This window comes from Malania oleifera, chromosome 10, assembly GCF_029873635.1.
Source record: "Malania oleifera isolate guangnan ecotype guangnan chromosome 10, ASM2987363v1, whole genome shotgun sequence".
Taxonomy (NCBI): Eukaryota; Viridiplantae; Streptophyta; class Magnoliopsida; order Santalales; family Ximeniaceae; genus Malania; species Malania oleifera.
The window spans coordinates 13,892,721-13,905,996 of record NC_080426.1 but is presented as its reverse complement, the minus strand read 5'-3'; the positions used below and the strand labels follow the sequence as shown (position 1 = coordinate 13,905,996).

Below are 13,276 nucleotides of genomic sequence, written 5' to 3'. Positions count from 1 at the left end.
GAAATTAAATTTTTTTATTTTACTTTTGAGGGCATTTTGAAGTAAGGTTCTAGGACTTTTAACATAAGAATTTGCTTCTAATTTTCATGGTTTTTTTCTACTTTGAATAAATTATCATTATGTTGTTGGATTTCAAGAGTTACCTTATATTTAATTCGTAAGTGTTCATTCTTAGGAATAAATAAGTTACAATTAGTTATAAAAAAAATTATATTGATACTACAATTCAAATAATATTGTGAAACTTTTTTATAAGTACTTAATAAGAAAAAAGAAAAAGAAAAAAGAATGACTATTCCCATATTTTGTTTTCTAATGTCCTAACATTTACATAAAAAATTTGCCAAACAATAACAAGATATTTTCCTAAACTAAACAGCTCCTAAGATCCATTAATAAGTGTCAAAAAATTTTCTTTTCCCACATTGTCCCCTCCCCAATGCGCCTCTATTTTTTTTTTTTTTAAATAAAATAAATTTTGGCCCATTGGTATACTTGAAACACTCCATACAAGATACTTCCAATGCCTCCAACATGAAAGCCTCACAACTTTTATATTTATTTAAATTTATTTTTACTTATAATTTTAAATAATTATTAAAAGTCACAATTTTTTTTTTTAAATTTTCTAGATTTATACTTAAAAAAAAAAAGCAAAAAAAAGCATTTCTTATTTTACATTTGAGAACATGGAATTAAGATCTTAACTTTTAATTTAAGTGGAATATGACAAACTATAAAATAGAGGAGTATGGAATCCAAGTACCAAAATTCATATCACAAATATTACCTTATATAATTTTTAAAAAGTTGAAACAAGTTCTATTTTTTTTTTTTTTCTACTTCTTTTGAATTCTAAAAATAAAAATAGGAAACTATTTTGCACAGCTCAAACAAACTCTTTATTTTTATATTTTTAATACAAATCTTGAAAAACTCAAAAAATTAAGTTAGAATTCTTCTATTTTTTCAGAAAATAAAAAATATTTCTACAATTAAATAGGTGACTAAAGATTTTGAATAATATTGTGACACTAACAAGCCTACCGTTGTCCCTTTTATATGAAAGGATTCTCAATCTTTCTAGTTTCTATATATAGTAATTTATGCAATACTGTGTATTTGGAAAAAAAATCATGATTTTAGTGTAAAATTATTCATAAATTAAAATATTATTTTTAAATTTGGAAATTAATATCCTTTCTAAAATCATTTTAAATTGAAATTTAACTATTTTAAAACATTCTTCAAACTGATTTTAAATCAAACATCATTTCTCAACAAAGACTTTTTTTTTTTTAAATTAAAGGAGGGCGACATCTCCTAATTATTTATTAATATACCTTTACTTTTGGTGGGAAATACCGTGATTACAAGATAAGCATTGAGAGATTACACATAAAAAATTGAAAGCCTCCCAAAAATAACATCAACAACCAACTAAAACAGGATTACAAATCCAAAAAAATCATTTCTTAACAAAGATGTTACGCACTACTTAACAAATAATAATCCATTTTGGACCCCTGCTAATGGATGTATAATCCATTTTTAATAGCAAACCAGTTCCCATAAAAGGCAATATGGGCCTCCCAAGCAACGGGCCTGTTCGACCCACTTGAATATTTTTCTAGACCATGAATCCATCTGTTTGTTATCCATGCCCTTGAGATTAGATGGTCCTGACCCAGAGATGCCTCAGTGCCTCAGGCCCAAAACACATCTATGAAGAAAAAACAGATTTTTTTTTCTTCTAGAATTGTGAACTTAGTCACAATAATATATATATATATATATATATATATATATATATAAAATCATATTGTGTTTATTTAAATACAATCTTAAAAAGTTAAATTTTCACAAAATGGTATTAAGATTTTTTGTTTGTACTTTTAGATATTGTTTTCCAAATACAATGAAAACAATGGACACCGAGAATAACCCTCCTTTTAGTAATAATATTGTTATGTAATAAAATTGATTAAAGCGAATCAAATTTATTTTTTCAATTTTTATATTTAGTAACAATTTTGAAAGTAGCTAAACAAACGCATACTTAATATAAAAAATTCACCATACAATTTATTGTTTTCATTTTCAAAAACGATTGGGATTTCCGCTTTGTGGAGGATGACCCATATTGCATGGAGTGATACACTTGGAGGTCTTGGTCAATGCCAAATAACTTATAGGAAAGAAGGAGAACATATTTATATTCATTGATAGCCCACTTGTCATGCAGTAGGGTGTTTCATCTATTACTTAGGAAGATAAATAGTCTTTAGGATCGGCTCTTCACAAATGGAGCATTAGACGAATGATTTAATCAATGACCCTTAATATTTTGTTTAATTTTTATTTTTATTTAAAATTAATTTTTCTAACTTTTTGATATGCAAAATCACTAATCAATGTTTTCTTTATTATTATTATTATTATTAGATTCTAATTCTATCTCTGAAATTGATTGCTCGTTTCTTAGAGGATTTTCATCTTGCTCATTTATATTTTGTTTAGAATTAAAAATAAATTTATCAAGAGCTCCCTTTTGAGATGACACTAATTCTTCTATTTTTTTTTTTCTTCGTTTTTCATATCCCGATTCATATTTTCTCATTGACATAATTAAATTTCAAAATTAACACTAACTATAAATTGACAAATTATATAAACAAATAAAAATAAATTTAATAAATCTATTGAAATAATAGATTGAAACAATATAACCTTATTATAACCTTAAATTGTTGGTTGTGGTGCATTTCAGCATCCCATGGGTTTGGTGCCGCATCAGGGGGTCCAATGTGGCTCATCGGTGGCTAAAGTTCCCACATCATCCAAAATAAAAAAAAAAAATTGTTTCAACCTTATAAGTGATGACATAGATTGCATTGAATGAAAAAAAAAAAATTGTTAATCTTGATGATTGTAATTAATGTATGTCTCTAACTTTAATAAGAAAAAGCCTCTTGTAACCTACTATTAAGATATATAGGACATTCAGAAGCAGCCTTTGGTTTTATGATTTTTCCATTCACTTGGAAGAATTCATTTGTATAAATTTTTTTGATGTCTTCTTTATATTAATATGACTGATTTGTGTCTATTGAATATCCCTTATTATTTCAGAGTTTTTTATAGTAATTAATTATTGTACTTAGTGCTAATTTAAACAGGCAAAAAAATCAATTCACATCTTAATAAAAGCAGCAATGCAAAAAATCTTTTTTAACAATACCTAAAATTCCCTTTTCTCAGTTGTCAATTGAATCTTTTAATTAAAAGTAAAATCTTATATTCATGCATCAAAAATTGAGTCTAAGTTGGCTGGGATAGTCCTTCCCCCTCCTTGTATCAAGTATGAAGACCGCCAATGTCTCTGAGGTTGTAAACTGAAGTAAGAAATACCACGTATATTATATGCCCTTGAGATAAAGTAAATTTTTTTCTTTCTTTTTTTTGTGTACAAAAGCAACACTTCTCTGCAACAAATAAAGAAGGCCTTAAAAGCCTCAATGACCATACTCTGAAAAACAATAGAATTGTTCCATCTTTGGGGTACAAAAGATGTTACAAACTGAGAATTGAAACACCAAAACGCTCCATGAGTTAATAAAGCCATTCTTTTCTGTCATACAACCATCTCCAACTGCATACAGAAAGCAAACCATGAGCATATGTGTGTGTGTGTGTGTGTGAGAGAGAGAGAGAGAGAGAGATAGAGAGAGAGAGAGAGAGAGGGAGAGAGAGAGAGAGAGAGAATTTAATTTTGAAGTCTTCCCCCTCAAGAATAATTATAACCATCTACATTATTGTACAATTGCATGAAATTTTCAAGTGATTATACTTTAAATTTTAAAGCCCAAATATTTAATAAAGAATGAAAAATACCCAACAAGAAGAAGAATATGGTTCCTTGCCTTTAACGTGTTACTCCTCAAAAAAGAAAACTCGTATCAAGTGGGAAAATACTTATTAGCCCTTTTATATAAAGTCGGGCACTATTTTCATGTTGTCACATTGACAACTTTCAATAATTAAACGGCTTATTTTTTACTTGAAAATACAGTAAATGTTGATTAATCTAATCAATAAGTGGTTCTATTTTCTAACATACTGCCAATGTTAATATTAAAATTTGAATGGTTTAAATTTTTTTCTTATTCAAGCACGCGGACTTGTCAATGTATAAGTGGTCAACTAGCATCTCCTCTGTCTTTTGTTCCTTACTAAGACTAAAATTTAAGGCTTTTAATATAAAAATTTGTTGTTAATTGTTGCTTGTATCTCGAGTGCGTTTTAGAAAGAGACAAACTTAGAAAATGTTTCACACTCAATCAAAACACGTGAAACTTCATTCCTCTTAAGATAGGTTTTCGAAAATGATAACTCTCCTTTTTTTTTCAGCGATATCCCCTAAACCAAACCATCTTAGAAGTAATTCTCCTCTATTGAAACTCCTTAGCGTAACATTTGAGAGCATGAATTTTAGCTTTTGAATTTAGATTTGAAATATTTAAACAAAACTCAATACAATTTTATATTATATTTTATTCAAATCTATACAAATTCAAATTTAAAAGTTTTTCCATACATAAGATAAGGGTGACTTGGACCGTTATTTTTAAATTTTCTTAATTAAAATGTCAATGTTTACATTTTGACGATTTTCAATTTTTTATTTAAAATAATATTTTATATTTAAATTAAAAATAATAGGAAAATAGTTCTCTTAATTTCGTGAATTAGTTGAATGCTAAGTAGCATCTTTTCGGAAAAGATTAAAAAAAAATCTCCTCCATGACACAACAAAGACAAAGAGGCCTGGCCCAGCCCAAAGATGTAACCAGGCCTACAAAACCAAGGCTTGCCCACAGTGCAACAAAGGAGGTCGGTTAATTAGGTTAGCAGGAGTCATTAAATAAAAGAAAGATTAATGTGGGTCACTTACCAATAGTAATCCCATCTGGGTCGGACCTTGGTCATGCGGTTCTCTCCATACGGGTAATCGGTTTCGGATCTTCTGGTGTTCCTGAACGCACAGCACCCAATGGAGTAAATGCCAATAAGGAAGACGAGCATGACGATGATGAGGACGGACACCTTGTGCCACTTGCTTCTCATGTCTTCTAGCACCCCCGCCTTGCATGAGTCGCACTCGTAGCACAGCATCTCTGGCGAGTTGCTCCACCGGTAGCAATCCGGGTCCTGACCCATCATTGCCGCCGCCCCATAGCTGCACGCCGTCGGCGGCTTGCAGCACCCTGACTGTATCCAAAAATCATTTTTACAATTATACCCTAGGAGACTTGGTGATGAAAATATTAAATACACACCAAGTATATATCAAATTCAACATAATCTCATCATGTGTATAAAAAATTAATTAATTTAATTAAATATATACACGTAAAATAAAGTTAAATTCTCTAATGTAATAATTTCTCGCCTGAATGGGAGACATGTCTCTCTGGAGATAGTCAAGGGGCGTCCAAAGAGCAATTGCGGAACAAGTGTTGGACCCCAAAATGCACCGCCTGACGGTGTCCCAGTACCGGGGGTTCTTCACCCTGCTCCGCAGCCACGGCGAGTAGTCCTCCAGCCTGTACTCCCTGTAGTTGCGGCTGGGAACCTCCACGCCGCCTCCGCGGGCGGTGACGGCGAAGCCGAAGATGGTGAGACCGAGAAGGGTGCCGATGAGGAGGAGCATGACCACCAAGTACACCCACAGGGCCCAGGCCACGTTGAAGCAGGCGCCGATGAACCCCGCCAGCGACACCACCATCACCACGAACCCCACCACCAGCAGCGGCGTCTGCAGGAAGCTCTCGCAGCTGGTGCTGCTCCTCGCCATCCACAGCCCCGCCCCGATTATGGGGATCGATGCCAATAGCGTGAATAGGTTCAAGAACCCTATCACTGTATTACTGAACCTGTACATGATATCTCGCTAGCTGGATCGGTCTGGTCGATATCCCCTCTATCAGTTTTTCTCTCTTTATTTATTGTGTACGTGTTTCTGACTCTCTCTCCCTCTCTATGTTTCTTTCTCTCTTGGTCTTGGATTGGTGTTGGTACGCTTTGTTTGTCTTCGGCTTTCTTTAACTTTTAGAGGGGCGACGTGCATGCTTTTCTTTATTGTTCTTAATTCCTCGCTCAAAGCGACGGAGCTTCAAGAATTCAAAAATCCGTGTCTGCACTTTGCTGGTTATTGCCTTTCGCTGTAGTGGGCTGCTCGGGAACTTTATTTGCAATGTGCAGATGGACTGAATTGCCCTTCCAAATTCTTAATTAATACCATTCCTCTTAAAATTAAGTATTAAATATTTAAAAGGCAAGAACATATTTACAGGATTTATTTATTTATTTGAGTAAAATGAACATTTTTGTTATTTACTACACTGTTGTTAATTTATCCTCTTGAAAGTAAAATAAATTTTCAATTATATGGCAACATAATGACCTTCAATTAGAACTTAGAAGGGACACTACTTGAGGTTAGTGCTCCATTTTAATTTCTTATTAATATTCATCTAATTTTTATCATGCACTTACTTGAAACTACCAAACTATTTCTTCTTGAAGGTAAGTAATGGTCCAGGACAGTGTTGCCTTGTTTTTGAATAGTTAATTTCTACACCAATGGTGTAGAATGCTATATATTATTTTTAGTCTTAAAATTTTTTATAAAAAAATATCTATTATTCTTTTTTAAACTAGTTAATTGTGAATGTTAAGGAGTAAAAATATATAATGTTGAATGTCAAGAAATAAATATTGAATGGTTTCTATTATGAAATACAGTGACCAAAAAAATGTAGATTCAAAATTTTATGGAGTTTTTTTATTTTTTTACTTTTAGTTGATAGTCGAAATACACAAAACTAACAATAACAAAATTTTAAATAAATTTAATAATCATTTTTAGAACTTCTTATCTTGAATTTCATAGAAATCAATGAATCAAAATGTCCCGTTTAAATCTAGTGAATTTTAACTTATCTACATACCATGTTTATCTAACTAATCATGATACGAAATATGAAATATGAAATTTTAAATCTTAAATTTTAAATAATGAAATAAAATTATCTTCTAGCTAATTCAGAAAAATTTAAATTTATAAAGTCTTAAAGCAACCCAACCCAACCCATAATTGAATTGGACTTATTATAATCAATTAATAATCTATAGAATATTGGGACGGTGCCAAAGGCAAGGAAAGAAGAGAAGCATTAGAGGTATCAGTTCAGGAGACACTGCCCCAAGGCAAGCAAAGGATAAAAAAGGGCCCCCACCTTCCCCAGAAAATAAATAAATAAATAAGAGTAGCTACTCATATTAATAAGGGCATGGGGTTTTCGGTAAATTGGCAATTAATGGACTTCAGGGATTTGCTTTTGCCTTTTGGGGCATGGAGCTTATGGCTTCTTTTTGAAGCACCATGAGAACCAGAATTTTAAGAAATACATCTTCGGATTTGGGTGGAGATGGAATATATACACATCCACGTAGATTGATAGATAAGATATGTTTGATGCTTCATCTTCTTCTTCTTCTCCTCCTTCTTTTTTCTTTCTTATCTTCTTTATGGAATTGTTTAATACTCATCCTTAATTTGCTTACGTGCAGCTACCTCCACTAGTTTCATATATATATATATATATATATATATATGGCCTTAGTCCAACACTAGTTTCCAATTAACCAAAAGAAGCTATGGTTGAATAATTTTTCTTTTTATATATTTCTTATTTGCTTTTTTTTTTTTGTCTTCTTTTTTTTTTCATAGTATAAAAAGCTAGTGGGTAAAGCACGTGTGTCATTAAGTTGGCCTTTGAAAAGAATTAAAATTTGAAAAAAAAATAAATTTATCAAGACATAATTATAAGAGTGTACATGGTTGCTAACTAAATAAATTCTTACTTGAAAATCAAAACTCCTATCACATTCATTTGTTTTGATAAATGTTTCCGCCTGTTATCATATCGTGCCAGTTAGTCAAATACATACATTTACATATCATATACAAATGAGCCCATGTGATACATCCTTATAAAATCTACCTTATATGTAATTAGCTCGTACGTTCCATTAAAATGCTGAAAATTATAGATCCATGTCATCATGACCCCACGTGGTAGCATCATATGGAATAAAATAACGTGGAACGAGAAATTATAGAATTAATGTGTCTATCCCTTCACGCATCCATGTGTTTGACGTTTTATTAATGTCAGACACATAGTGAGTAGATTCCACTTCTTTTAACATCATGCTTATTATGAGCGAGACTTACTCGCTACTTGTCCGACATAAATGTAATAGGCACATGGACAACATGAAAAGGCATAAACATTTTATAATTTTTTCGTATGGAACTCACATTGATTTACCTTCCACGTGTGTGACGTATGGTAGGATTCTATGATCCATATGTGATCCAACTTACATAAATAAATAGAGCCCTTTGAGATTAAGAGGAAACACAACCTCATTCATTCATTCACTCTTTATGCTTAAGTAATAGCACCAATTGCAAGGAGTGAGAAATGCATAAGATAAAATTAATTAAAACCTTAACCATAATTTTTAAGGATATACAAAATCATTGAAATTATTTTATTTCACATGTATTTCGACACTGATGCACAAATTTTATTCCACGTGTACATACGTATCATATGTATATATATATATATATATATATATATATATATATATATATATATATACTTGAAAATAAAGTAATAAAATTCAAGATTACTATGTATGCACTAGATGAGTGGGTACTTATTAAGTAATTAAGAGGAGTAGCTAGTAAGCTAGGGTGCGGCAGGCATGGGTTGGTCACTTAGGAAATGCCTAAGAAGCATCATGGCAAGCCGAGGTTGATCCAACGGAACCTCATGCCCTGCTCCCTTCACTGTCACATACGTCAGTCCCTTGTACACTTCACTCCATCCCCCAACCTACACACACACGCACACAAATTAACTCATTTAGAAACTCATAATGAAATTAAATGATTTGGATTTTTTGGTTTATAAAAATATTGGGATCGACGGTCGATGATCACCTGATGATCCTGGTCATACCAGGCATACCAGTTGGTGACGGTCTTCAACTTCATTGCATTGATGGAGAATCGTGTCGCAGTCAATGGCAAAAGTGCATCCACATCTCCGCTGTTCATGACGCATAGTTCGAAGTTATACAACTCGAAGTAGACCATACCAAAAACATTTAACTCCATATTTGAAAATTTGAAAATATTGTAGAAAAAAAAAAGTAAAATATTTGAAGAATCTACTTTTTTCATGCCATCAAGAAAAAGTAAAAAATAAAAATAAAATATATATAACAAACTAATAAAGAAAATTTTAATTGTTGTGTCATAAGATTTTTTAATTTCTTAATTTTTAACTAAAATGAGTTTTTATTTTTATTAATATATATTTATATATACATATTTTTTTTGTGTAACTCATACCACATCCCTTATCCTTTTTAATTAAAATTCTAAATCCAACTCGAGCCTCAAGAACAATTAGAATGAGGGGATTAAAAAAGAAAATTAAGGAGTTTGATTAATTAATTGTTGGGGAAATTAAGTAGAGAGAATGAAATATTATACAGAACGTACAGAATGGTACTACCTGAATAGCCAGATGCGAAAACCAGCAGCTATGAGTTCTTTAAGGATGGGAAGCATGGATCTGGGACAGTCGGTCCAGTTGCCCCTCACACCCCAGCTGCATCGTTTTCATGCAAATTATTTAATTACGTACAAAAATTAATATAGTACACTGCTAAAAATGATGTTTTAGCAGCATTAAATTTTACGTAAATCCAAAATATGAAGTGAATGAATGGAACCTGCAAGTGTGCCAAGGGCGAGGGATCCCGGTCACATTGGCGTGGAGGAGAGCCCACTGCACATCTGCCCTATTCATGTACGTCTTCGTGTTTGCTGCAAAGCACTTGTCATCCCCTCCTCCCACTAATCTCCGCGCCTGAATTTGACCCATGCATGATGCATCCATCCACAATTAATGCATGTTCCCCATTACCAAATTAAATTCACAAACATCAATTAGAAGCTAATTAAATAATTGAGAAAACCCATTTTTCATCATACATCATGATCGCCCAACCCAAATTCATTAATTGCCAGTAAAATTAATGAAGTACCATACCCCCCACATCAGAACAATTAAAATGAGACAGCTAGCAGAAGCGTTGCGAAAATTTAGAGGATCGACTTTTAAAGCTGATGAATTACCAGGGGATCAAAGGTGATGGAGTTGGCGCGGCGGAAGGTGCCCGCAGCGGGGCAGGGAGGTCTGTAGGGATTGGCAGCATTGATGTCTCCAAAGTCATGGTAAGCCCGAAGAAGAGCCTGGTAGCATTCATCCTTTGGCATTAGAAAGGAGTCATTCGCACACCACCGCCTTAGTCCCCTGTAGGTTGAATCCGAGATCAACCCATGCGTCCACCAGTGCAGGTGCGTCCCCTTGTAATCATTGTAATCGTCGATCAGCGCATTCCCCAACTGCATGCCACATCCCATTAATTAATCACGAACAAACAAAACCAACGAAAGAACCAATTAAAAAAAAAAAAAAAAAAACACAGGGTTGACTTACTAGAAACCCTTTCAGATTAAGAACAGGATTCTTCGCCACTCTCTTGTTTCTTCTGGCTATAAATTGAGCTAGCTCCGGAATGTAATGGCCTGAAAACAACATTAATTGACATACGGCATAGCGGGATTTATATGAGAAAAATGTACTTCGGGATTGTGAGAGTGCTAAAAATGTGTTTTCTTCTTTTTGATGATGTGACATTAATTTTACCTGCGTAGCTTTCTCCAGCAATGTAGAAAGGCCTGTATTTGTATTGGGGGAACCTCTCAAGCCATCTGATGAGAAATGTATAGGCATCTCTAGCTGCAGTGCTTCCACACACGCTGCAGATGTTTAGCTACACAGAAATACATACTGCTAATAACCTATACATGTTCTAAAAGAGTACTCTAAATTAAACCAAATGCCTCGATGCATGCATCAATGCAAGAGCTGGATCAATGGACCTGTTCTCTTGTCTCCGAATCTTTTTATGTCAGATGAACTATTTGTGTACGAGAAACCTACGGTAGTTGGCAAATCGATGAAAAGCAAGTTTGCCTCTGCGAGTGAATACATTCAAATGTTACTTTTAAAAACATTGTTGTATGAAATAAAACCACTAACCAGAGTCTACGCTAATATATATATACCCTGATTCCAACTATATGGGCTCAAGTTGAGAGTGTTCCCGTCTGGACTCACCCGGAAGGGTCCAATTTCCTCAAAGGCCCCAAAAGCCACCGCAGAGCAACCAGGCCCACCATTGAGCCATAAGAGCAGAGGCCTTGATTTGGGCCTCCGGCTTATTGGGGACTCAATCAGCCAGTAAAACAGAGCCCGGCCCGCCCGCTCATCCACCGTTATATAGCCCGAGTACTGAGAAAAGCCCACATTCGGCGGCTGCCCCGGCAGGGCGGTAATCTGGTCGCTCTCTTGCTCTTTCCAGCCATCATTGCCAGCGGCTGCGGTGGCCAGAGAGAGCAACACCACCACACAGCAGCCCAAAATAAGGACCAAAGGAGGAGGAGAGTACTTGCATGGCTCTCCCATAGTTAACTAGGATACGGCCCAAGATGCACCACGCAGTGCAAGCAGAGTCTTTCACTACATTTTATGTGCTAGTGTCACCAATCCCAAAACAAGAAATTTAATATATGCATGAACACATATTTATGTACGAACACTTATTTGTGAAGTAAAATGCATATTTGTGACACTTTTTTATTGTAGCAAAAGTTGAATTATTGCAACGAATTTATTTGTTGAATTTGGGTAAAATAAACAAAATTATATCAATTAATTGATTTTAAAATATTATTTTTTTCAAGAGGATGGACTCTTCTTGTAGGCAGTCTAATATAATTAAGTCACTGGTTGATCAATCTGAGCTGGATGAAGAAGATACTGGCTGATTAATTATGGTGATTTTTAACTGCAAATGCACTCCAGTAAGTAATGGACCACGTGGGCGGGCTGCATGTGGTGCACTTAGAAGATCCAGGACTGGTGGATCTGGACTCTGCCATTCTAGCTTGGAGTCCAAGAGTAGATCCGGCCCGCATACCAGTGGTCAACCTCATTGGGTTGTTCGTTTGTCAACGCATTATACCCGTCAGATCAGATTTGCGGACTTGGTCATTGATGAGAGTGAGAAAACACCCACAAGCCACAATTTAAGGATCATGACCATCCGATTGGTTTTCTTTTTTCTTTTTTTTTTTTGTTCCACGAACTCAGCATAGCGTTGGTTGGATCTAGGTTTTTGTTGCGTTGGGCCTTAAAGAGCCCGGCCCTACTGTACAGGCCCACAATGAAAAGTGAAAAATGGGAAGTTATTCAATTATCTCTCTCTTCAATTTCTTTCCAATTTTCAGTCGAATCAACGATCAGACACTACCACGAGATCCCAACTTCAATTCTCGTCATTTTAATCGGAGCAAATTTTTTATTTGGAGATCATAGGCACCACTCCAAGATTAAGGTGAGAAATACAAAATTATGTCCGTTGTTTTAAAAATTAATCGATTAAATTGGAAAATATGGGTATATGGTTATCAGGTTGATTGTTATTTCAGAATCTAACCGGTTAATTGGAGTGCGTGGGCCTAAAACATGTTAAAATAATTATTATTCTGAGGTTGAATTGATTAAATTAGGATTTATGAATACAGAGTTTTGTGCGAACATCGCAGACACTGTTATAGGATCTCTGCAAGCATTTCTTCAAGAAACGGGTACAGAGAATAGATTATGTTAGGCGTTTTTACAAAGTTAACTGCTAAAATTATAGTATGTGATTTCAGAAATGATATCTGAGTTTTCCTAAGTACACAGACATATGAGATGGGAGTTTTAAAATGATATACACTTTGTGTAAGTGGAGTTGGGTTGAGTAAAACCCTAAAGATAGTTATATTAATATTTTTAGCAATATATTAAAGCACAGATTATCAGAGAAAATGTGTGGCATGAGTTGAGTATTATGTACAAATAGTTCTAACAGTTTATGGAAAAGTATATATATATATATATATATATAGACATAGATATGATTTTTATACAGTACCATAGTATGATTGTTTTTTTTTATATATATAGCTACAGTGTTACCGAGATTATACAGAATTTTATACAGATTTTAT

At 33.8% G+C, this 13,276-nt stretch overlaps 2 protein-coding genes across 2 annotated transcripts; both read right to left on the bottom strand.

Annotated features, from left to right (window-relative positions):
- Positions 1–3,401: 3,401 nt before the first annotated feature.
- LOC131165623 (tetraspanin-6) lies at positions 3,402–6,209 on the bottom strand. Its single transcript, XM_058123569.1, has 3 exons — positions 5,453–6,209; positions 4,955–5,271; positions 3,402–3,652 (listed from the first exon to the last, which is right to left on the bottom strand). Exons 1-3 carry the CDS (start codon positions 5,942–5,944, stop codon positions 3,613–3,615), a joined length of 849 nt encoding a protein of 282 aa, XP_057979552.1. The 5' UTR covers positions 5,945–6,209; the 3' UTR covers positions 3,402–3,612.
- Positions 6,210–8,828: 2,619 nt separating this feature from the next.
- LOC131166516 (serine carboxypeptidase-like 28) lies at positions 8,829–11,684 on the bottom strand. Its single transcript, XM_058125112.1, has 9 exons — positions 11,285–11,684; positions 11,099–11,194; positions 10,863–10,955; positions 10,653–10,741; positions 10,289–10,558; positions 9,883–10,019; positions 9,663–9,758; positions 9,083–9,191; positions 8,829–8,975 (listed from the first exon to the last, which is right to left on the bottom strand). The coding sequence occupies exons 1-9, from the start codon at positions 11,682–11,684 to the stop codon at positions 8,829–8,831; spliced, it is 1,437 nt and encodes a 478-aa protein (XP_057981095.1).
- Positions 11,685–13,276: the final 1,592 nt, after the last annotated feature.

What these genes read in the sequence shown, in the direction of transcription:
- LOC131166516 (XM_058125112.1), bottom strand. Translation starts at nt 11,684, where the DNA reads ATGGGAGAGCCATGCAAGTACTCTCCTCCTCCTTTGGTCCTTATTTTG. An exon ending in TGCTGGAGAAAGCTACGCAG is followed by an intron (nt 10,742 to 10,862) that starts GTAAAATTAATG and finishes TGTTGTTTTCAG; the next exon opens with GCCATTACATTCCGGAGCTA. An exon ending in CCATCACCTTTGATCCCCTG is followed by an intron (nt 10,020 to 10,288) that starts GTAATTCATCAG and finishes GGTCAAATTCAG; the next exon opens with GCGCGGAGATTAGTGGGAGG.
- LOC131165623 (XM_058123569.1), bottom strand. Translation starts at nt 5,944, where the DNA reads ATGTACAGGTTCAGTAATACAGTGATAGGGTTCTTGAACCTATTCACG. An exon ending in GAGACATGTCTCCCATTCAG is followed by an intron (nt 5,272 to 5,452) that starts GCGAGAAATTAT and finishes TTTTGGATACAG; the next exon opens with TCAGGGTGCTGCAAGCCGCC. An exon ending in CCCAGATGGGATTACTATTG is followed by an intron (nt 3,653 to 4,954) that starts GTAAGTGACCCA and finishes TTCTGTATGCAG; the next exon opens with TTGGAGATGGTTGTATGACA.